Here is a 20,617-nt window from a genome sequence, read left to right on the forward strand (position 1 = left end):
GAATAACAATTCCAATTGCTCGCCAAAATATACAAAAATTATCCCCGCACCAGTTCGCTTGTTTTGTGCGCCGGAGCAAAGCTGCCGCAGCCGTCGAATCCGAATCGAGAGCATTACGGATGCGATTTCGAATCCGAATCCGTGTGGCGACAGGACGAAAGTGCGGCCCCATCGCCGTCAAATTACGCTAGTGAAAAAATCGTGCTGCGCCGCTGAATTTCTGTGCAATTAACGTGAGCGATTGAAAGGATCTGCCTGCTGCCAAAAAACGCGACCGATGAAAATTGCGAGCCGTTCGCGTTCGTCCTGTGCGGCGGAAAGGATGTGTATGTGTGCGGGCTTTATATAATGAAACACTTCCAATGCGTGGACCCTGCCCGCTCTCGTCCTTCTTTTCATTCTTTTTTTTTCGCGAACTGGAGTGGCAGGATGTGGCGGGGGCACGCGCTTGATAGTGTCACTGTCATTGCCAGTGCATGGGAATTGTGAGGGAATCTGCTGGGTGGTTGGGGCAACGAAAGCTGCGCGAAATAGCACAACAAACAGGCAGCAGCGGGGAAACTAACAAAAAAGTTAACTAAGGGCGGGCATCCTTTTCATTTGTGTGTGTGTGCGTGTGTCTGTGCGTCGCTGAGGGGCTAAGGAAAACCAACCCCCACAATCCGCACCGAAGGACCAAACATTTCGGCAGCTACTCTCGATGAATTAAAAAAAGCCTGTGTCTGCGCTGCGCTTGTGTGCGTGCGTACACTTCAACGCGCTTCGAGCCCCACACACACACACAAGCACACGGACAGACGCACACACACACACACACACTTGAATAATTCAGAGACACTGCAATGCTGCCTCATTGTTCATCAATAAATTGCCGTTAGATGGCCACACACACACTCACACTCGAGAGAACCTCAAGGAGGAGCTTTCAGTTTTAGTTTTCGGCGTCTCATTATCGCGCGTGCTAACTGAATTATTCAACAATTACAGCTGAGATTTCGCAGCCTCACACGTTGCCAAAAAGTGCCAGTTGTGCCAGTGTGTCCACAAGTCCTTACGCTCATTGGGCGAAGGACACATGCAAATGAAAAATTCATTTGCATGTTTGTGTGGTGGGCCAGTGTGCGTATGTGTGTGTGAGCTGAGATGAAAAGCACACACAGCGCCGGTCATCATTTTGGCACAAAAATGAAGTTTACGCATCTGAAAGGATCAGAAGTTCTTCGGCAGTTAAATGTACACTTTGAAGAGCCATTTGGGGAGTTTTAATGCTGCAGCACATTATAAACTTCAAATATGTGTCTAAAAGTATGCTATTTTTCACAGGAAACTTATAGTTTCGAAGTTTATATGATATATACTTTTCGCAGCATACTTTTAAGCATCTTTTGTGGAAGTTCATTGATTAGAGAAGTTAGAAGTTGAAAATCCTTAGATATAACATTATTATTCCCTCGTATTGCAAAATCACTAGGATGATAGTGCCATTAGATTGCCCACAACTGTAGGCGAAGCTCCATAGGAGCAACCCAGCGTAGTGGGGGCGTGGTATTGATGATGACAGATTAGTTGCAGTCGTTATTTTTAGCCCGGCCATAAAGAAAGACCCTAATTCGAGCCATTTCACGCAGGAAGGACACGGCGGCAGGAACTACAAGTGCAGCGCGATGGCGCCCGCCACCAGCAGGAGCACCACCAGCAGCACCACCACCACCACCAGTGGCAGTGGCACCATAATCCTTGAGAGCAGGAGCAGCGCCGCCGATGCCGCCGCCCGATGAAGGATTGCAGCATGGCCCGCACCTGCACATGCACTGGCAGCAGCTCTAGCACACACACACCCACGTCTACGCTCACTGGCAGCATAAATAACGCAAGGACATGGACGGCGCAACGAACGCGACGAGGACAAAGGCCCACGGCCTGTGACAGAAATAAACGCCACCATCGCCTCCTCGCCAGGAGCTAACCGACTAAAAAAAAAACGTGAACCCAGCACCAGCACCAGCACTTGCTCCACTCCCGTTGGCCCCCAGTGATATTATTTTTAATGCAATCAAAGTGCTAAGTGAGTTTGCCAAAAAGAAAATAAAAAGAAGGCAGCAGAGACTACGAAACTAGAGTGCAGCCGTCGGGTCGGCTTGGGTCGTAACCCAATTTGGGTAGTTTGTCCTTTGACAGCGTGAGTCGCGGCAGCCGGAAAGGACGAGCAGGATTCATATGGACGACGGCAGGTGCAGCACGCTTAGCCAGGTGAGCAGCAGCAGCAGCAGCAGCCAGGAAAAGCCCTGCAAACTGTACCGCAAGCGGAGGCGACGCCACTGAACAAAGGATCAACTCACCCAATACTCGCCTAAATGAAGAATGAAGAAACAAAATGTGCGCACGATATCCTTGATCGTGTGTACATTTACCTATCTGCTTGTCGGCGCCGCCGTCTTTGACGCCCTCGAATCGGAAACGGAAAAGCGTCGTTGGGAGGCGCTGCAAGGTGAGTGCGAATCTCAAGTGCCACTGAGCCACAGTGCACTGCACGAAAAAGTTGAGTTGGTATGCAAAACAAAGCTACTGGCAAAACCCAACACACATAATCCGGCTCGAAGGACCAAATAGTTTACTTATTTCCATCAGCTGTAACTTTTTTAATTATTATTATTATAAAACAGTACACTGCACGAAAAGTTGAATACAAAACAAAGTTACTGGCTGAACCCAACACACATAATCCGGCTCGAAGGACCAAATGGTTCAGTTTTTTGCCTCAGCTGTAGCTTTTTCTGTTGCTATCTAAATACTTTCCATTAACTTCCACTTTGGCATCCCCCATTTGTTCGAGTGCAGTTTGCTACCATTTTACCTGCCGTCGAGACTCGTGTGAAATGCGTCACAGGCACTCATACCGTTACTCGTTACTAATTGCAGATGCCGAGGATATGATAATACGCAAATACAATATCTCACAGGAGGACTTCAAAGTCATGGAGACTGTGGTGCTCAAATCGGAATCGCACAAGGCCGGCCAGCAATGGAAATTCACCGGTGCATTCTATTATGCAACCACGGTGCTAACCACCATAGGTGAGTTATCTAACCAGCATTGTGGAGCACTCATGACATGACCCCGCATCACTCACTCATCACCCACATTTTAGGCTACGGACACTCGACGCCCAGCACGGTGGGCGGGAAGCTCTTCACCATGTGCTATGCCATCGTGGGAATTCCCCTGGGTCTCGTTATGTTCCAGAGCATCGGAGAAAGAGTGAATAGACTGAGCAGGTGGGTCTCGCTACTATTACCAAGTGGCATATTAACGATTTGATCCCATAGCTATGTTATCAAGGCGGTCCGCTCCTCGCTGCGTTGCAAGAGGACCGTCGCCTCGGAGGTGGACCTCATCTGTGTTGTGACCACACTCAGTTCGCTGACGATAGCTGGCGGTGCTGCGGCCTTTTCCAAGTTTGAGGGCTGGAGCTACTTCGATTCAGTATATTACTGTTTTATTACTTTAACCACTATAGGTGAGGAACGAAATGATAGCAATATGAACTACCCGATTCTAATGGCATCTCCGTAGGCTTTGGCGACATGGTAGCCCTGCAGCGGGACAATGCACTGAACCGGAAGCCCGAGTACGTGATGTTCGCACTGATATTTATACTATTTGGCTTGGCCATCGTGGCCGCCTCGCTGAACTTGTTAGTACTTAGGTTTGTTACGATGAATACCGAGGATGAGCGACGCGACGAGGCCCAGGCCATGCAGGTGAGATCCGAGTTCTTGGTGCGGCAGTAAGTCGAGCAACTCATGCCATTTGTTACCTTTTGCCAATTACCTATTACCTATTACCGTAGACTTGAGGACTGTTTTTTTTTCTCGGATTTTACTATCTATATCATACAATCGAAGCGGCCAAGCGAGGCCCATTTCCCGCCCATCCATTCGTTTTGATAGTCTAACCGCTTTACTCTACCGCTTTTTACCTTGTACCTTATAGCCACGCTTCACTGTACCCTAGATAATGCCATAGTACTACTATACAACAGTTTTGTAACTTTTATTCGTATAACTTCCATCTGTCTCCATACTCTCGTATATTTCGACCAACAACTTGTTACATAAGCGAACTATAGTTTTTTACATAACATATCTGCTTGCCACTTTGCTGCACACTTGGCTAATTCTTGATCTTGCACCAACGGTTTTTATACTTTTTCGATATCTACTTATATTGACAATTGTTTGAACAAATTAATTGATACAATCTATCCAATGCAGGCCCAAAATGCGAGAGCTACACCCGATAATAATATCAAAACGAATAAAAAATATTTTCTTTTTTCGCATCTTTTCGGTTGCTTTTTAACGAAACGAAACTTAACGAAACCATAACGAACCGATTGCAAAACGCGAGCTTAGTTTATGTCCAAGTCCAGTTTATGGACCAACGAGGTGATTGCGGCTTTACAGATTCCAATACTTTCGAATCACACCACTCCCCCAAAAACCCACACTACGACACTGAATACAAAGAGCACCAAGTATATCGAATCACCACAACCACACGAATACCGTTCCCCAGACTCCACCCACTCGGCATTCAGAACAAGCACCCCCCCTCCCCATGGACACCCCCTTAGCTATCCGTCTAACACCTTGACTAATCCCCAACTTGCAGGCGCTGCAAGTGGCTGTGAAGCTGGAGGGCGATGTGATAACATCCAACGGATCCATTCTGAGCGGCTACGAGGGACACGATGGCCAATCTCTGAACGGAAGCAACACCTCGTCCATGTGCTCGTGCCACTGCATCTGCCTCAATGGCAACCGGCACAAAAAGTACGTACATAATTCCTCCATTCAAATGGGGCTCAGAAGATAGGCCAATTCGCAGCGCACTTGGCAGGATTATCCGGCTCGCTTATCTAGAAAGTGGCTAATGGGAGTGGGTAATAATGTGGGCTCGGAAGTGTCTATGGGCTACTAAAGTCCTTGACCCCAAGTATATCCGCTTCTTTGTCCAGCCAGTTTGGCACCATACATTAAAGATACTGCAGGTGTGTTTGCCATGCAAAGGGTTAGATAATCAATCTTATAACTAGAGGAACAAGGACTTATGAAGGACTTGTTCAAGTTATCTATACAATCTTCAAATTATTTAAATTTTCAACGATTTGGCCTACTCTTCTGCCCCTTTGACATAAGTATTGTGTTTATGTGTACTCATTTTTGTTTAAACTACACATTTTGTTTTGCACATCTGCAGAAGTAGCAACTTGGGAAAGAACAACGATGCAGAGTAAGCTTCCATACCATTCGATTACATGCACAGCCTGATTCTACTAAGAACAGAAAGGAACTAAGAAATTTATCTTAGTAAAATCAGGCTACTCTTCATCCATCATGCATGCTGTGTATCAGCGATCTACAAGATGGAGCTACTAACCCGTTGCGTTCTTCTTCCACAGAAATCAATACAAGCTGAGGCGATCGCCGACGCACATACGACACCTTTTGCCGGAGGTGGTGCCCATGCAGGATTTGAACTACGACTACGACACGCAGAGCCTGCACACACTGGCCGATCGTGGGACCATGGACAGCAGCTACATGGGCGTGGACATGGCGGACATGGGGGACACGGCCAGCATGGAGCTGCGGCCACACACGTTGCTCAAGCGCAATGTCTCACTGCTGTCCATACGCATCTAGGCGGCGATGTCGTCATCTGCGGACGACGGCGGTGGAGGATTGGCGGGTACCGGGAACAACGAAGTGGCCCACAACCTTGCCAAAAACGACTTACAAATCGAAAGTGATAACAAGGCTCTAATAGTACTTAAATACTTATGGTAGATTCGCAGCTGACGATTGATTGATTGTTGGATTGATTGTGTAGTCTCCTCCCGCGACTTGGACACGCCACGTGTGTGCATTTACAATGTGAACTAGTGCATAAATCTATACAACATGTAGTCGGCCTGATAGAGAGACTAAACCTATATTATATATACAACACTTACAACTAGGGCACTATACAATTGAATGTAAACCACTGCCACTTCCGAGCGATAGAACCTAGAGTTTATGGAACGGCAACACTCACTCGTAGTCTTTGTATCTCAACGACAGTCACACATACGACATGTAGACCAACCCAATAGATTCGGATAACCTCGAGCTGAAATCAACCTGTATTAGGTGCGTTTATACTTCCATATCGTTTGGATTTCCCGAGGGAACCATTGCATTGCATTCCCTCAAAGCCTTTCAACATTCAAATGAACTGCCGCCACCTCTTCTTAAGTATTTTAAATGGAAAAGCTGTCCAGCTTTTTCCAAAAGAAGTCGCGCGAATGGTTTCAAAACTAATTTGCATATAAACGCATAGGCCAAAGTAACGCAATTTAAGTGTCAAATTAACATGCTGTACATACTCTATAGCCGATTAATGTTAGATAACGTTTGAAAATCCACTTTATTCAGACTTATTACGATTACGATATCAGTTCGTTCACACGACTAGTTAGTGGCCACAGCCAAGCCAACATTCTCGATCCAACCAAGTGTCAAAGTACTTAGCTGAACCTTCAAGTGACTCCACGATGTGCCAAATAAGCCGGCGGTACGTGCAACACATATGTTGGCACTATGACGTGCGGATCGTACAGATACTATATATATATATATAGATACACCGTCTCAGACCCCCAAGACCTACCCCTGTCGCATTTATGCAAAGAATGCATTTAGTTATAGTTGTAGATAATGTCGAAGCGAGCTCCCCAGAAACTTACTTAGTTTAAGCATTGTGTTTTACGGCATTCGCATTTAAAATAGGATTTTCGATTATCTGTTCTACTCCGTAGTTAGTCGGTGCGATTTGCAAGGACATTGCCCATTGCCCATTTACCCATTATTGCTCACTCGAGACGTCAAACGCTTGGAAAGAAAAATCTCTTTTATCCCTATGTGCTTTGTATATAATAGTGTACTTAATTCGTACAAGTAATTACTTTAAAAGCAAAACAAAAACGATATATATTGTTAGAACCAAAACTTTGTCAGTTTATAAAACTTAGTTATGCATTTGATTTTAGATTGCTAGTTCATTTTCAAATTTTAACTATTTAACTAGGATATATTTCAGCCAATGAGGTGTCAAAATGATCATTGGCATTCTTTAAATTCAAGATAAATTAAATCAAATGAAATTGTAATTTTAATTCAGGCAAATAATGCGAAATAGTGAAACTAAGACTTTGTAATATACTTATATTCCGAAATTACGACAAACAAGAAAAACAATAAACTAACTTTATATGATTAAAATCAAAGTACTTGATATCCTTTTTGTAGTGAAACCAGCGAGCAAACATTTAAAGTTTAAATTTATCCGTATTTATTGAAATTACTCATTGTAGACAATTTTTAGTGTTCCGGTGTACAAGTCGCAGTAATTCCGTGGCTCCTTGAATGTACTCCTTGAATCCAAAGCGGCACATTCAGCCGATCCCTGTCATCTTCCAGCCCATTGCCCATGTCCACAAGACTTAGGACAAATTGTGGATATATATATTTAACAGAAAATGACGAGGCCCGACAGTGGTGGATTGGTATGATTTCATATTCATTAAGTTTTGGTTGTAGTCGGGGTGTCTGAGTGTTGATGTTTGTAGAATAGTTATAGTAGAAGTCTAAAATCAAGTGCTTTAATATTAATGGGACAGCTAACTAATCTAATCGTCCATGCTCTCGTTATTGCGGTCCGGTGAGGCGTTTCCATTCTTGGGCGAGGCCGAACGGGAGCGGGAGCGCGAACGCGACTTGTTTTCAGCCGATGCGGATCGATCGCTGCAAGAGAAAGGCATTGTAGTGAACTATAGAACGAGCTTTTGAACGACCACCGTTGGCGGGCTACAAACAGGTGCATCCAAACAAAACCAAAGAAAGCACGAAAGAAAGAATCGTGAACGGTCTATAATAATATGGAGCCATGGTCATTGCTCTGTGGCCAAACTTACCGTGAGCGGGAGTCGCGGTGGATGGACTTGGAACGTGAGCGGGAACGGGACTCGCGCTTCGAAACGGACCGCGATCGGGAACGGGAGTCACGCTCACGTTTGGGAGAACGGGAGCGGGTGCGGGAGTGGGACTTCGACTTGGACTTGGACACGTCACGCGATTTGCTGCAGCGGAAGTAGTGAATCAATTAGTAGGCAAATCATATGAAGTAGAAAGCCAGGGAGGATCGTAATTAATATTTTCTATCGAATAAAATCTATATAATATCAACATTAAAGCATATATCACAAAGCATATTAAGTACGATCCCTACCAGACTTCATTCTCTCTCTACTTACTTGGATCGCGAGCGGGAGCGAGAACGAGACTTGACTGGCGACTTGGACTTGGAGCGACCGCCACGCGACTTGGAGCGGCTGCGAGACTTGGAGCGCGAGTGCGACGAGCGGCGGGAGCGAGAGCGCCTGCGGGATCGGGAGCGCGATCGCGAGCTGGACGAACGGGAGCGTCCACGTCCGCTGCCGCCGCCACCACCACCGCTGCGTCCTCCACGACGATCCTCGACCAAGTGGATGCGCCTGCCGTTTAGCTCGGTGTCATCCAGCTTCTCAATGGCCGTCTTCATGTCCGACAACGAGGCGAACTCAACGACGCTGCAAGGAAACACAATTGTAGTTGGTTGTACTCGTATATGAAGTAATTTAGTTTCCAAACATACCCTTCATTGCGGCGCTGCTTGTGGGCATCGGCATAGGTGACCTCGCCAGCCTGGCGCATGTAATCCTTGAGATCCTGCAGGGACGCACAAAGTCGGAACGAAAAAATAGGAATTAGTAAGATTCAGTTTTGGCAGATGTCTCGCACATTTCGACATCGTACATCCGACGGTAGTGGTTGCAACTCAAAGGACAGCCCGTGCAGCAGATGGAGCATTTTGAATGTTTTCGGTGTTATTTGGGGCTCCTAACCAAGTCCCAGCCTCTCACAAGTCCCTCTCTCTCTCTCTCACTCAGTGCCCTGTGTTCGTCTATCCTGTGCTCTTGTCGCGCCTGCCTACGTGTGGGAACCGAGAACCTCACTCCGGACGAAGGATTTCGCTTGGCCAGGAAAAAAGAAGGAGGAGGAGGTGCCCAGAGCGTACCGAACGCAACATTCAAACACTCCACGCTGCACGCGGCACAAAACTTAAGCGTAAACAATCATAGTTAACAGTGGTTGGCAATTGATAGTAGATATATATATAGATAGAGTTGATTTGGTTTGGAAATAAATTAAAGTTAACAAAATAGTTGTAATTGAATTCTTACTTAATGCGCTTTCAGAGAGAGGAGGACACACACATCGTTTCTACACCGAGAGTTTAGATTGTCTGCCTAGTAACTGTGGGCCAATGACACCAAGGACACCTCATGACCTCATCGAAAGTCCGATCGAACATCGTTAACTCAACCAGTCAGCCAGAAGAGAACCAGTGGCCAGGCAGGCGGATGAGCGGATGGATGGCCAGAGCTCGTTACGTTTTGTTTGATTGGATTTGGTATTCGTTTTCATTTGGCCACGTACGTACCACCAAGTACACAGTTTTGTTATGTTTTTCATGTACAACAGAATCATATTATAAATGGCAAAAAGGTATTCAAGTGTTGCGGTAGCTGTTTTCGTTTCGTTTCGGAGGAAGCCACACACCGGATACAGTCAGGAGGTCAGATCAGATCAGAGCAGACATCGCTGGCCAGAACCACCGCACCAGAGAGCCGGAGAATGGAGCATTTGGAGCAGTTTGCCGGTCAGAGGCGGACAACAACCAGCGGCATCGGCACCTCACGCACAAACGAACTGCAAAAATAAGAAATACGTTTCGGGACGCTGCTCTCGCTTCTCCAACGGGTTGGGTTGGTGGTTGTCTAGTCGGTAGTCTCAGCCGGAGACGGGGCCGGTAGCCGTATGCCGTATGCCGGAGCCGCAGCCATAAGCCAGAGCCGCAGCCGGAAGCCAGAAGAACCGGGAATGGGGGGAAGGAATAAGTTCGGAGGCACTAGCCGAAGTTGGTAACTGAACGCGCGACCAGCATCGCAGCATCGTGTCATCGTCATCGATCGATCATCGTCATATGCTCATCCCTCATCGTCGCCAAGACCATCACATCATCTCAGAATTAGCGAACGCAAGCTTCTCATCTAACCACACTCGATTGATTCGATTCGATTCGCACCCTCATCACACTCACAATGGCTATAAGGAATTTGACAATTCTTTATATAATATTGTTGGTAATTAAAATTGTGAATGTTTTTAGCAGAGAGTTAAATACCTAACGGAAGAGGCCAGCCCACGTCTTTTCAATCAGTGTGGGCTTTAATACGTGGGCTGGCCTTTTGACCCGGGCAGCTCATCAACGTCCATCGTCATCGTCTGCTTTTTGATTTCGGTTTTGCATTCAGTTTTGGGTTCGATTCTGATCGACTTGTTCATTTCGTTATGTGTTTGTTCTGTATTATGTTTTATTTGGAATAGACGACGAATGGATGAGGCGGCGGCGATGGCGCTTCGTGGAGGTCGGTCGTAGGTTGCAGATCGTAGTTCGCAGATCGAAACCAATCTGGGGCTGCTCTGGGTACTGTCTCTCTCTGTCTTCCACCGCATCTTGGTTTTTGGGTAACACTCTGAATCGGTCGGTCGGTCACTAGACTAGCTTGTCTTTCTCACGGCGATTCAATTAGATTCGATTGAATTCGATTCGATTCTCTTTCAGTTTTAGATTCGGCCCCAAGCCGAGGAGGGAATCTCTCAGTCAAAGCACATCAAACTCTTTTTATTATCGGTTTCGGTTGGTGTGTGCAAGAGAAAGTAATGGTGGGTAGATTACACCGATCAGTACCAGGGTTTTAGCAATATCTTTTGTTTTCGTTTCACTTAAGCCTAGGTCAACTGTACAGCTTAGGGCTAAATTACAGATTATAGAGTTTGCTCTAGTCAGAGTGGAGGAGGAGTTAAAACACAAAACAGGACGAAGACACCGGGAAGTAATTCGAAATCAAAAAAGGGCTCGAAAAGGTTGGTTGGTTGGTTCTAGGATGGGTAAGTTGATTAATGGGTGTTGTAATAGTGATCCATTTCAGTCGGTTAGCCGTTTTAATTCTAGTACTACACTCCTCGAATCTAAGCTACAGTGTATACCACGCCCAAGGCGCAATGCATCGATCCATGCTCACTTACCTGCCAGCTAACGCGGCTAGACAAATTCTCCACAATCAGTCGGTACTCAGTGCGCAACGGTGGGCCATAACGAGAGGATGATCTGGAATTTTTGTTTCTGGTGAATAATTGAATGGATTCGCTAATTAGTATTGACACTGCGCTGCTGCTCCTGCTGCTCCATCACAAAAATCAACGCTAATGGTGAATATATTCCAGCATATGCATATTTATATTCGGGTTATGCGCAACAAATCAAACATTTTACATACTATGCGGATGGGTGGAACGTGCAAATAAAAGTAACTCATAGTATGCATAGGAAAACGGAGCGTCTTGGAAATGATAATATTAACAGCAAGTCAGTGTCTTTTGGTTCCCTTCCACGCAGAAGAAATCAGCTTATACGATTGCATTAACATAAATACTATACCAAAAATGTATAACATTATGCAAGTCAATATATAATAAACTGAAATTTTTTATATATTGCAAGTATATATTTTGCACGATCTAAGCTGGTTGCATCTGTGTGGATGGAGATTATAAACGAAACTATTTGGCAGTGCTAATTCTAGGGCAAACTTCAACGCAAACAAAGTTGGAGGACGGTATCGTCGCTACTTTGGTCCGGTTTTATGGCCCGCTGGCAGTACTACTTACTTTTCGTTGTAACGACCGCCGCCGCCGCCGCGCCGACCACCATATCGATCGTCGTAGCGGTCGCGGTTGCTGCCACGAGCGGTACCCCTGGCGGGTTCAACAACCACACTGCAAGAATATAGAACAATCGTGAGTAACTTCGTACTTTGGCTGATATCTAACAACTCACCGTTCGCCAAGCAGCTCTTTGCCATTCAGTTCATAGACGGCATCGTCGGCATCACGATAGTCTTCGAATTCCTGAAAATTCAATTAGTGATTAGTATTGATTATGGAATTAGTATTGTAGCTACCCTGCCTGTGCATAATACTCTTGGTTTTCGCATTCGTATGTAAATTAAGATTCTTACTTTAAGAGCAGTATTTAAAAGTCACTGTTTTTGAAAGACAAGTGATGCATGAAATTTAGGTTTAAGAAGAAGACATGTGGCAAAAACAACCCCAAACATGTTTGTTACCTAGCAGAGTATTATCATATTTGAAGATCTCATGTTGATGCAAGGGTATTCAAGGGTCAGCGTGACATGATAAAGTGCTTCTAGACAAACGGGGTGCTGCAGAAATGTCTTTATATCAATTTCTTAACCGATTTTAGACATATAATCCCAGTTATATATGATATTTCGTACTCACCACAAAGCCGTAGCCATTTTTGATGAGGATGTCGCGTGTGCGACCGTAGCCTTTGAAAAAGCGCTCCAAATCGCGCTCGCGCACTCCGTAGGGCAGACCGCCCACATACACTCGAGATCCCACCATGATAACGGTTCCTTACGTATCTGGAGCAGGTGCTATAAAATAGTAAATAGAAGTATATAATTATCAGCAAGGAAACCGTTGCAGTTTGCAGCTTCTATTTTGCTCGACTGTCCTTTACGAATGGAAGGAAAAAAAAACGCACACATGCACGCGCCGTGTATGTTTCGCCAAGATGGCGGCCACTACATATACACACACACACGCTCGCAATACACCGGGTGTACAGAACCGCTGCAAAAACGAGTAAATTTAACAACGCGAAATACGCGCTGCTCTTCACTCAAGCGTATTCACTAGCACGTACCGTTTAGTAAGGGATATTTGTGACAAATTTACAATTAAGTCACTGCCGTACTCTCTCCTTTTTTAGGCTTCTTTTCAGCACGAAAAACGCAAGCGACTCGACAAAAACGGAAGTGAAAGTGACAGACGAAAGCGACGTTTGACAAGCATTCTAAAATCGGAATGGAACGATACTTTTTCGCCTATCGATATTTTGGGCGGGCAATGCGTTTCGCTGAGTTAAGGGTATTCCAGTTGCTGCTTATATAACGCTACCATAGGAATAATTAACTAATATTCTTAAAAATATCATTAATAATTGTTATCTAACGTTTTTTTTTATATCAGCTATCGAGCACTCATTAAAATCAGTATGTTAAGTATTTTTCATTTTTTATTTATCTAATATTTTCGCAGAATTAGGAATGTATTCCCCCAAATGCCTAACAGGTCCCGTAACTGGAATATAATATTTAAGAATTTAGTTATTTACGCAAATGGATAAATTGATCCCTATCCGACTACTTATAATATCACAACACATTAATATACATACAAAATAATTTACAAGTTCCATTTTAAAGTTAGGCCCATCAGCATACCCACTAAAGAGAATGCTCTCACGAAAAGAGTAAAGTAAGCGCTAATAATAAAAATACGTGTATATATAAAAATGTTAACATTTTAAATGCTTTTTGGCTTAACGCTGTAATAAATATTATAATACATTTATAAAGATAGTATTAGAGTAGCGCACAAATTCATATGTTCAGACAGCATCATATATATTATTTGTAAGCCCTTACTAGACGGATACAAATTTACATGAAGATAATTGTTGAGGAAACCCCCTAATGCAATGAAACAATCGTTTCGATTCCATGTTGCGACCGGTTTTCTGACAATACTACGTTCTCGACATCTGGTCATACTGCCCACTCTATTTTCAGTGTGCGTGCTGTACATTTCATTTATTGCCAGTCTCCTGTCAAAGAAAGAAAAGGAAAAAAGAATTTATTTACTGCGTTCGGTGTTTGAACTTTTCAGCTTCTTGAGTTTTAACTTTTAAGAACAAGCAAGGGGAGAATGGCGGAACAAAACGACTCCAACGGAAACTACGACGATGGTGAAGAGGTGAGTTGCAGAATGACCATCGCGCGTGAAAGTGTAAAATGTTGACGCCGACAATATTCGCGTATAATATACATTCAAGCGGTTTTTTTTTTTACCGAAAGTTAAGTACGTGTAATTATGCGGGACATCGATCCCTGTGCGAATTTAACCAGCTTCAAGTTTATTGACCTCTTTTGGCGAGAAATATACGTAATTTCCGATGAAAAAGTTGCCGGCTGTTTGCTGAAAAAGAAAACGAAAATTCATACATACATATGCATTGTATACATGTACACATATACGGGCTGTCATGGCGGTGCAAATAGTAAAAAAAAAAGAAAATGGCGAGCGGCTTTTTCTCGCCAGGTAGTAAATTACTAATATAAACAATGGCAAATCCTGGTTGAATCAAGGATGATTCAGCACTTTTTATGGTTTGTTTCATATAAATACAGAAACTTATTCTTGAGGACATATTTATATATTGTTCCAAACACGTTTTCTAACTTAATTAATCACCCGGTTTATATATTCTTGAATCAAGGATGATTCAGCACTTTTATCATTGTACTGATCCAAATACACCAACTTATTCTTGAGAACATATTTAAATATCTTTTATACATTTATAAATTTTTTCACTTATTTCGCTTTAAACGCATTTAGATATAGTATAATTTTTTTTTTGTAAAGGAATTTATACATTTTCCGCCAAGTTAAATAAATTGGAAAATTAGCTAACCACCTACCCGAAAACATTATGGTTTCGAATCAAGGGTTATTGTTTAATTCATTTTAAAGATTAATTTAATTTATAGAATCTATTTCGCTTTATATTCACTGTTCCTGAATGCATTTAAAATTCACCCGCAGATCACCGAGCCAGAGCAGCTGCGCAAACTGTTTATCGGCGGCCTGGACTACCGCACCACCGATGAGGGCCTGAAGGCTCACTTCGAGAAGTGGGGCAACATTGTCGACGTGGTGGTGATGAAGGATCCCAAGACGAAGCGCTCTCGCGGCTTCGGTTTCATCACGTATTCCCAGTCGTACATGATCGACAATGCGCAGAATGCTAGGCCCCACAAGATCGATGGACGCACCGTGGAGCCCAAGAGAGCTGTGCCACGCCAGGAGATCGATTCCCCGAACGCGGGTGCCACGGTTAAGAAGCTCTTTGTGGGCGGACTTCGTGACGATCACGATGAGGAGTGCCTGCGAGAGTACTTCAAAGATTTTGGCCAGATCGTGAGCGTGAACATTGTTTCCGACAAGGACACCGGCAAAAAGCGCGGCTTCGCCTTCATTGAGTTCGATGACTACGATCCCGTAGACAAAATCATCCTCCAGAAGACCCACTCCATCAAGAACAAGACCCTGGACGTGAAGAAGGCTATTGCCAAGCAGGATATGGATCGCCAGAGCGGCGGAGGTGGCGGACGCGGAGGTCCTCGAGCTGGCGGACGCGGTGGTCAGGGTGACCGAGCCCAGGGAGGCGGTGGCTGGGGAGGCCAGAACAGACAGAACGGTGGTGGCAACTGGGGCGGAGCTGGCGGCGGCGGTTTCGGCAACAGCGGCGGCAACTTTGGAGGTGGTCAGGGTGGCGGCTCCGGCGGTTGGAACCAGCAAGGCGGAAGCGGAGGTGGTCCATGGAACAACCAGGGTGGCGGCAACGGCGGCTGGAACGGTGGTGGTGGCGGAGGAGGCGGCTACGGCGGCGGAAACAGCAATGGCAGCTGGGGCGGTAACGGTGGTGGAGGTGGTGGCGGCTTCGGCAATGAATACCAGCAGAGCTACGGCGGCGGCCCACAGCGCAACAACAACTTTGGCAACAACCGTCCAGCTCCTTACAGTCAAGGAGGAGGTGGTGGAGGATTCAACAAGGGTACGTTGGGTAATTAAGTGAATTGACCAAAATGTACATATCTAGATAAACTTAAACCACGCATTTATTTTTCTGCAGGTAACCAGGGTGGAGGTCAAGGCTTTGCCGGGAACAACTACAACACCGGAGGTGGCGGCCAGGGTGGAAACATGGGAGGTGGCAATAGACGTTACTAGACAAGGTAAATATAAGTAACCTGGACGGCAGGTCCTATCCCATCGTACAATCCTCAAACTCTCGGATCTTTGGTCGTTATTGGCAGCTAGTTGGTAGCCTAGCCATGCAATCAAACTCATTCGGAACGATTCGAAGCTAATGCAAAATTCTTCTCCTCTCCAACTAGGTAAACACACATAGAGAGAGAGTGTCAGTTCAAGCTAGACGACAAACAGGCAGTCTAGGCAGGCAGATGCAGAGGCACAAGCACATTCACAGGCAGGCAATCAGTAGCATGTGTGTGTCAGACCAGGCAGACAAGATCAGAACCAAGAAATCAAGATGCAGAACCAAGAACCAGGCCGTGCGCAAGTGCAAGCAATCAATCAGGTTTGGGTCCGGCCGCAACCTGCAGGCTAAGGCCATAACCCACTTGTCAAAAGCACCAAGCAAATGATTATGCGTCAAGCAAAACAGCCAAAAGCGAAACGAAACGAAATCCAATCGACGCCACTTGTCCACAGTTTGAATGCTGCTGTCTCTCTTTTGTAACCATTAATAATTCGCTGATCGATTTATGTTTAGGGTCCTAAGAACCCTGAACGCTTAGTTTTAACCATAAAAAAAAACAAAACAAACAAACACAACAACAAAATATAAATTAAACAATAATTTTATTGTACAAAATTGACTACCAACTGATCGACACGGATTCTCCTTGAGATCCAGTCGTTGTAAGGGTGTTATAAGGTAGAGTACCTTTCCTGATATTTATTCATGATTTTATATTTTTTTAGCGATCCAGCGAAATGTAAGAAATCAAATAGTACAATATTTTGTAATCACTTTTTTTGTACAACTAAGAACCTTTATGATTTGTGGCAAGCAAGATCCCAACTCCTGAAAAGCGAATGCCACGCACATTTGTGTACAGGCTGCACAGTGGCCGCGAAATGGTGTCCTAGCAAGCAAAATCCATATATGCATACCAACTCTGTTAGTCCATAAGAAGTAGATGCTAGCTACGCTAAGCCAGACTAAAAAGAAAAACGCTAAACAAATATCACAAACATTCTGTAATTAGTTCGTTACGAGTGAAACGAAAGCGACAAAAGAGATACAAGCAAAATAAAATCCTAACCAATGTTACCTACCCACCCAAAATGAAACGAAACGAAATGTCCTAGCAAAAAGGAGCAGCAACTGCAGCAAAATCCGGGTTTTCCGATCCATCCCAGATCGGCAGGTTGTAGCGAGCAGGGCTAATTACCGTCACTAGAGACCCCCACCTAACCCCCGGGCAAACCGCATACTAATGCACTGACTATTTCTTTGCAAGACTGGCCGGGCTACGGACGGATGCTCCCACCCGGGTCCGTATACAAAATCTGCGCTGCTCCACGCACCGGTTCGTTTCCCCCAGGTATAAGTTCATGGTTTTAGCCCGCAAAGCAAGCGGTGGCCCAGGAACAACTCACCGTGGACTTTGGTTAGCTGACTTGGTGGGTACTCTTCTCGGAGGTAAGTGAAGGTAACTAGTCGGCATTCTACTAACAACTCATTTGTTTCTGAATTCCTCAATAAAGTACAAATTTTACTATCAAGAACAAAAGCTGTATTTTATTTTCTGGGGGCGACTACTATTAAGGTTCTGTGGAATATAAGTTCTTATAAGATCAATGTGGTTTTCTTCTATCTATGTATAATGTGGGTCAAAATCCATATATGTAGAATGTTTGCTGGAATGACGAAGCAAAAGGGACGAAATTTCATAGGATAAGGATTTAAGTCCTGTCAATTTATTGTCCTATTTGCATCCAATAATGCTGAATCATCTAAAAGTGGCAACAACTTTCACTAGCAAGGACAATTTGGTCTATGAATACCATAAAGGTTCTGTGGATTATGGCCGGTTTTCGAAGGACCAAGCTTTCTGGATTATTTTACGAATTCTTATGAGATCAATGGGATTTTTCTTTTAATAAGGTATATGTAGTGTTTTTTTTGCTAGGATGACGAAGCAAAAGGGACGATATATTATAGGGTTACTGTTTAAGGATTCAAACCCTATCTAGGGGTGACCTATGCTAGGATAATGACCAAGCAAAAGGGCTATATTTTATAGGGTTACAGCTTAAGGTTTTAAGCCCTATCGATTTATTGGCCTATTTGCCTCCAATAATGCTGAATCATCTAAGCGTGGCAACAACTTTCACTAGCAAGATCTGCGGAATAAGGCCAGTTTTAAAATATTTGCTAGGATAACGAAGCAATAGGTGCGATATTTTATAGGGTTACTGTGTAAGGATTTAAGCCCTATCGATTTATTGGCCTATTTGCATCCAATAATGCTGAATCATCTATATGTGGCAATCATATTTTTGGACCTTTTTCGATAGTCCATAACTAGGCCATAGACGTTTGGATTTTCTCGCCTGTCATTCAATCTGTGGTTGGCTTCAACTTAGTGCTGTAGTAAAGTAAATCAGGCTGTTTTACTTGTGATATCTTTTCGAAAATGGATAAGGGAAATTGTGCCTCATCGGTCTGCCTTGGAGATGTAAGCTCATAATCGCCTAAACTATTCATAATTACCAACGAAATCATCGTTGTGTGCAGAGCGAAGCCGATAGAAAGACGGCCATTAAGGATGAAGGCTCCGAGCACTTGCGCAAGATCTTCATTGGTGGCCTATCCACTCAGACGTCCATGGAAAAGCTGCGCGAATTCTTTAGCCAGTTCGGTGTCGTGTCCGATGCGGTGGTCATGCGGGATCCGGTGAGCAATCATTCCAGGGGCTTTGGCTTCGTCACCTTTGTGGATCCCAAGTCCGTGGAAGTTGTCCAAAGGGCCCGTCCCCACACCATTGATAATAAGTAAGTGTCACATTAATCTTTCGCAGCCCTATATATTATACAAATTTGAATAATTTAATTCAGAATTGTGGAGACAAAGCACGCTCTGCCACGCCAAGAACTCAAAAGGGGTGGCGGCGTTGGTTCCGTTGTCGGAAGTTTTCGCTTTGAAGCCGGTTTCGTGAATTCGAAAAGGATCTTTCTGGGCGGTTTGAAGGAGTATCACGATGAGAAAATCGTACGCGAATACTTTTCGCAGTTTGGACCAGTGGCCAGCGTGAAATTGCTCACTGACAGGGAGACCGGGCGTCAGCGGGCATTTGGCTTCCTCGAGTTCGTGGATCCATTGAGTGCCGAGAAGGCCTTGGGTAAGTTTTCATGTTTCTCATTTATTGAAAGTCATCGTGGATTTTTTTTTCAACTACCTAAGTATGATAACGCCGCTTGCTTTTATTTTCAGCACCGCGCAAGCACTGGATTCTCCAGACTTTGGTGGAGGTGAAGAGATCCACCCAGAAGCCCGACAGGCGTTTTCGCTTCCCCATTTCCAGCTCGGTCCGAGCCGGCTACATTCCGCCCCAGCCGGCCACCGCTGATAGCTACAACTACAATCCCTATCTGGCCCAGTCCGTTCTGCCGCCATCGGCATTCACCAACGGCTGGGCCCACTATGTGATTCCGATGGCATCCAAGCCAACACCCGGTCAGAACACGGCTCCAAAGCATACGTTCGCCGGACACGGTCCGGACATGTGGTCCTCCTATCCGAAGCCCGGTACCTACTCGGCCCAGAAGTGGACTCCCAGCAAAGTGGGCGAATGGGCACCGAAGGCCGGGCACAAACATGCCCAGACATCGACCAACGATCGTCCCAAGTTGAATTTGAATGGCCTCCAGGCAGCTACTTCCAATGACAAGCTGGACTTGGGCGCCGGTGGCGATGGAGATCGCAAGCTGGACGTGGGAGCTGGCTTGGAATTGGGTTTGGGTTTGACACCCGGTACCGCCGTGGGAGTTGGAGCTATCAAGAAGTGGCCCAACCAGGACTATAAGGTCTTCAAGCCAGCTAAATCTCCCACCAACGGAGTGATTCCGAAGATCGGCAAGGGGGCTACCCCACCACCATACGGTTAATTTTTTTCATTGAACATGAATTTAATTTCAAAAAGAGAAAAGAATCTAAAGTATATTTTTATTCTTGCAGGTATCTAAGTGGAGGACGAAGTTATTCCCAATTTACTGCCGCAGTTTAACGCCCTTTGCTAATTTGCAGGCGATTCCGTTCGAGATATTTAATAAATAATAAAGCAGGGTCCTTTTGAGACTTAAAATCGTAAACTCTTGTTCTTTATTTATACTATTTCTGTTTTTTTTTTGTTTCCATTTAAAGTATTGCATGTATTGCATGAGTGAATTGATTTTGCGTAAATGTTTTATATCTGAAACGCTATAAAACGCACCAATGAATTATGACTGGAATTTTTGGGGCTTCTTCGACTGGCTAGTTATTAATTAAAGTTAGGCAAATTGCTCGGCTTTGTGCGCATCAATTTCACTTAAATGCTGAATGCTCAGTAGTTCCTCAGTTGTTTCAACACAAAGGCAATGGGAATCGTATTCAGTCGCAGGATAAGTAAAATAATACTTTCATGTCCTTTCCTTTCAGATATCTAAATTTCTACGACTT

The 20,617-nt window shown here is 44.7% G+C and overlaps 4 protein-coding genes across 12 annotated transcripts; 3 read left to right on the forward strand and 1 right to left on the reverse strand.

Annotated features, from left to right (window-relative positions):
* Positions 1–11: 11 nt before the first annotated feature.
* Positions 12–5,966, forward strand: LOC117142674 (two pore potassium channel protein sup-9). 2 transcript variants are annotated; one of them, XM_033306808.1, is made up of 9 exons: positions 12–326; positions 1,629–2,488; positions 2,920–3,075; positions 3,150–3,276; positions 3,328–3,518; positions 3,575–3,762; positions 4,676–4,836; positions 5,264–5,296; positions 5,466–5,966. In XM_033306808.1, exons 2-9 carry the CDS (start codon positions 2,362–2,364, stop codon positions 5,707–5,709), a joined length of 1,227 nt encoding a protein of 408 aa, XP_033162699.1. In that variant the 5' UTR covers positions 12–326; positions 1,629–2,361; the 3' UTR covers positions 5,710–5,966. The 2 variants fall into 2 exon arrangements, with proteins under 2 accessions (XP_033162699.1, XP_033162700.1); XM_033306809.1 differs by lacking the exon at positions 5,264–5,296.
* Positions 5,967–7,375: 1,409 nt separating this feature from the next.
* LOC117142675 (serine-arginine protein 55) lies at positions 7,376–13,074 on the reverse strand. Of its 5 annotated transcripts, none has more exons than XM_033306811.1 (9): positions 12,944–13,072; positions 12,514–12,671; positions 12,050–12,120; positions 11,881–11,988; positions 11,239–11,320; positions 8,741–8,814; positions 8,361–8,675; positions 8,022–8,186; positions 7,376–7,851 (listed from the first exon to the last, which is right to left on the reverse strand). In XM_033306811.1, the coding sequence occupies exons 2-9, from the start codon at positions 12,637–12,639 to the stop codon at positions 7,737–7,739; spliced, it is 1,056 nt and encodes a 351-aa protein (XP_033162702.1). In that variant the 5' UTR covers positions 12,640–12,671; positions 12,944–13,072; the 3' UTR covers positions 7,376–7,736. The 5 variants fall into 5 exon arrangements, with proteins under 5 accessions (XP_033162702.1, XP_033162701.1, XP_033162704.1 ...); XM_033306810.1 differs by having other exon boundaries at positions 11,239–11,335; XM_033306813.1 differs by lacking the exons at positions 11,239–11,320; positions 11,881–11,988; positions 12,050–12,120; positions 12,514–12,671; positions 12,944–13,072 and adding exons at positions 9,330–10,254; positions 10,334–10,798.
* Positions 13,075–13,854: 780 nt separating this feature from the next.
* On the forward strand, positions 13,855–17,499 carry LOC117143688 (heterogeneous nuclear ribonucleoprotein 87F). 3 transcript variants are annotated; one of them, XM_033308475.1, is made up of 4 exons: positions 13,855–14,055; positions 14,908–15,928; positions 15,998–16,100; positions 17,415–17,499. In XM_033308475.1, exons 1-3 carry the CDS (start codon positions 14,008–14,010, stop codon positions 16,093–16,095), a joined length of 1,167 nt encoding a protein of 388 aa, XP_033164366.1. In that variant the 5' UTR covers positions 13,855–14,007; the 3' UTR covers positions 16,096–16,100; positions 17,415–17,499. The 3 variants fall into 3 exon arrangements, with proteins under 3 accessions (XP_033164366.1, XP_033164365.1, XP_033164367.1); XM_033308474.1 differs by lacking the exon at positions 17,415–17,499 and adding an exon at positions 16,263–17,239 and having other exon boundaries at positions 13,856–14,055; XM_033308476.1 differs by lacking the exon at positions 17,415–17,499 and adding an exon at positions 16,263–17,239 and having other exon boundaries at positions 13,856–14,055; positions 14,908–15,919.
* A 952-nt stretch (positions 17,500–18,451) lies between these two features.
* Positions 18,452–20,268, forward strand: LOC117142907 (ribonucleoprotein RB97D). 2 transcript variants are annotated; one of them, XM_033307190.1, is made up of 5 exons: positions 18,453–18,635; positions 18,695–18,951; positions 19,015–19,298; positions 19,391–20,059; positions 20,135–20,268. In XM_033307190.1, the coding sequence occupies exons 1-5, from the start codon at positions 18,594–18,596 to the stop codon at positions 20,140–20,142; spliced, it is 1,260 nt and encodes a 419-aa protein (XP_033163081.1). In that variant the 5' UTR covers positions 18,453–18,593; the 3' UTR covers positions 20,143–20,268. The 2 variants fall into 2 exon arrangements, with proteins under 2 accessions (XP_033163082.1, XP_033163081.1); XM_033307191.1 differs by lacking the exon at positions 20,135–20,268 and having other exon boundaries at positions 18,452–18,635; positions 19,391–20,064.
* Positions 20,269–20,617: the final 349 nt, after the last annotated feature.

The sequence above is a fragment of the Drosophila mauritiana genome, chromosome 3R (genome assembly GCF_004382145.1).
Source record: "Drosophila mauritiana strain mau12 chromosome 3R, ASM438214v1, whole genome shotgun sequence".
NCBI classification, from domain to species: domain Eukaryota; kingdom Metazoa; phylum Arthropoda; class Insecta; order Diptera; family Drosophilidae; genus Drosophila; species Drosophila mauritiana.

Bases quoted from the DNA above. Each gene is read 5' to 3' on its own strand.
- LOC117142675 (XM_033306810.1), bottom strand. From the start codon at position 12,639: ATGGTGGGATCTCGAGTGTATGTGGGCGGTCTGCCCTACGGAGTGCGC. The intron at 11,989-12,049 runs GTGAGTTGTTAG...ATATTCTTGCAG, and splicing joins AAAGAGCTGCTTGGCGAACG to TGTGGTTGTTGAACCCGCCA. The intron at 11,336-11,880 runs GTAAGTAGTACT...ATTATTCACCAG, and splicing joins GGCGGTCGTTACAACGAAAA to AAACAAAAATTCCAGATCAT.
- LOC117142907 (XM_033307190.1), top strand. From the start codon at position 18,594: ATGGATAAGGGAAATTGTGCCTCATCGGTCTGCCTTGGAGAT. The intron at 18,636-18,694 runs GTAAGCTCATAA...CGTTGTGTGCAG, and splicing joins CATCGGTCTGCCTTGGAGAT to AGCGAAGCCGATAGAAAGAC. The intron at 19,299-19,390 runs GTAAGTTTTCAT...TTTTATTTTCAG, and splicing joins GAGTGCCGAGAAGGCCTTGG to CACCGCGCAAGCACTGGATT.
- LOC117142674 (XM_033306808.1), top strand. From the start codon at position 2,362: ATGAAGAAACAAAATGTGCGCACGATATCCTTGATCGTGTGTACATTT. The intron at 2,489-2,919 runs GTGAGTGCGAAT...TACTAATTGCAG, and splicing joins TCGTTGGGAGGCGCTGCAAG to ATGCCGAGGATATGATAATA. The intron at 4,837-5,263 runs GTACGTACATAA...GCACATCTGCAG, and splicing joins AATGGCAACCGGCACAAAAA to AAGTAGCAACTTGGGAAAGA.
- LOC117143688 (XM_033308475.1), top strand. From the start codon at position 14,008: ATGGCGGAACAAAACGACTCCAACGGAAACTACGACGATGGTGAAGAG. The intron at 14,056-14,907 runs GTGAGTTGCAGA...ATTCACCCGCAG, and splicing joins ACTACGACGATGGTGAAGAG to ATCACCGAGCCAGAGCAGCT. The intron at 15,929-15,997 runs GTAATTAAGTGA...ATTTTTCTGCAG, and splicing joins ATTCAACAAGGGTACGTTGG to GTAACCAGGGTGGAGGTCAA.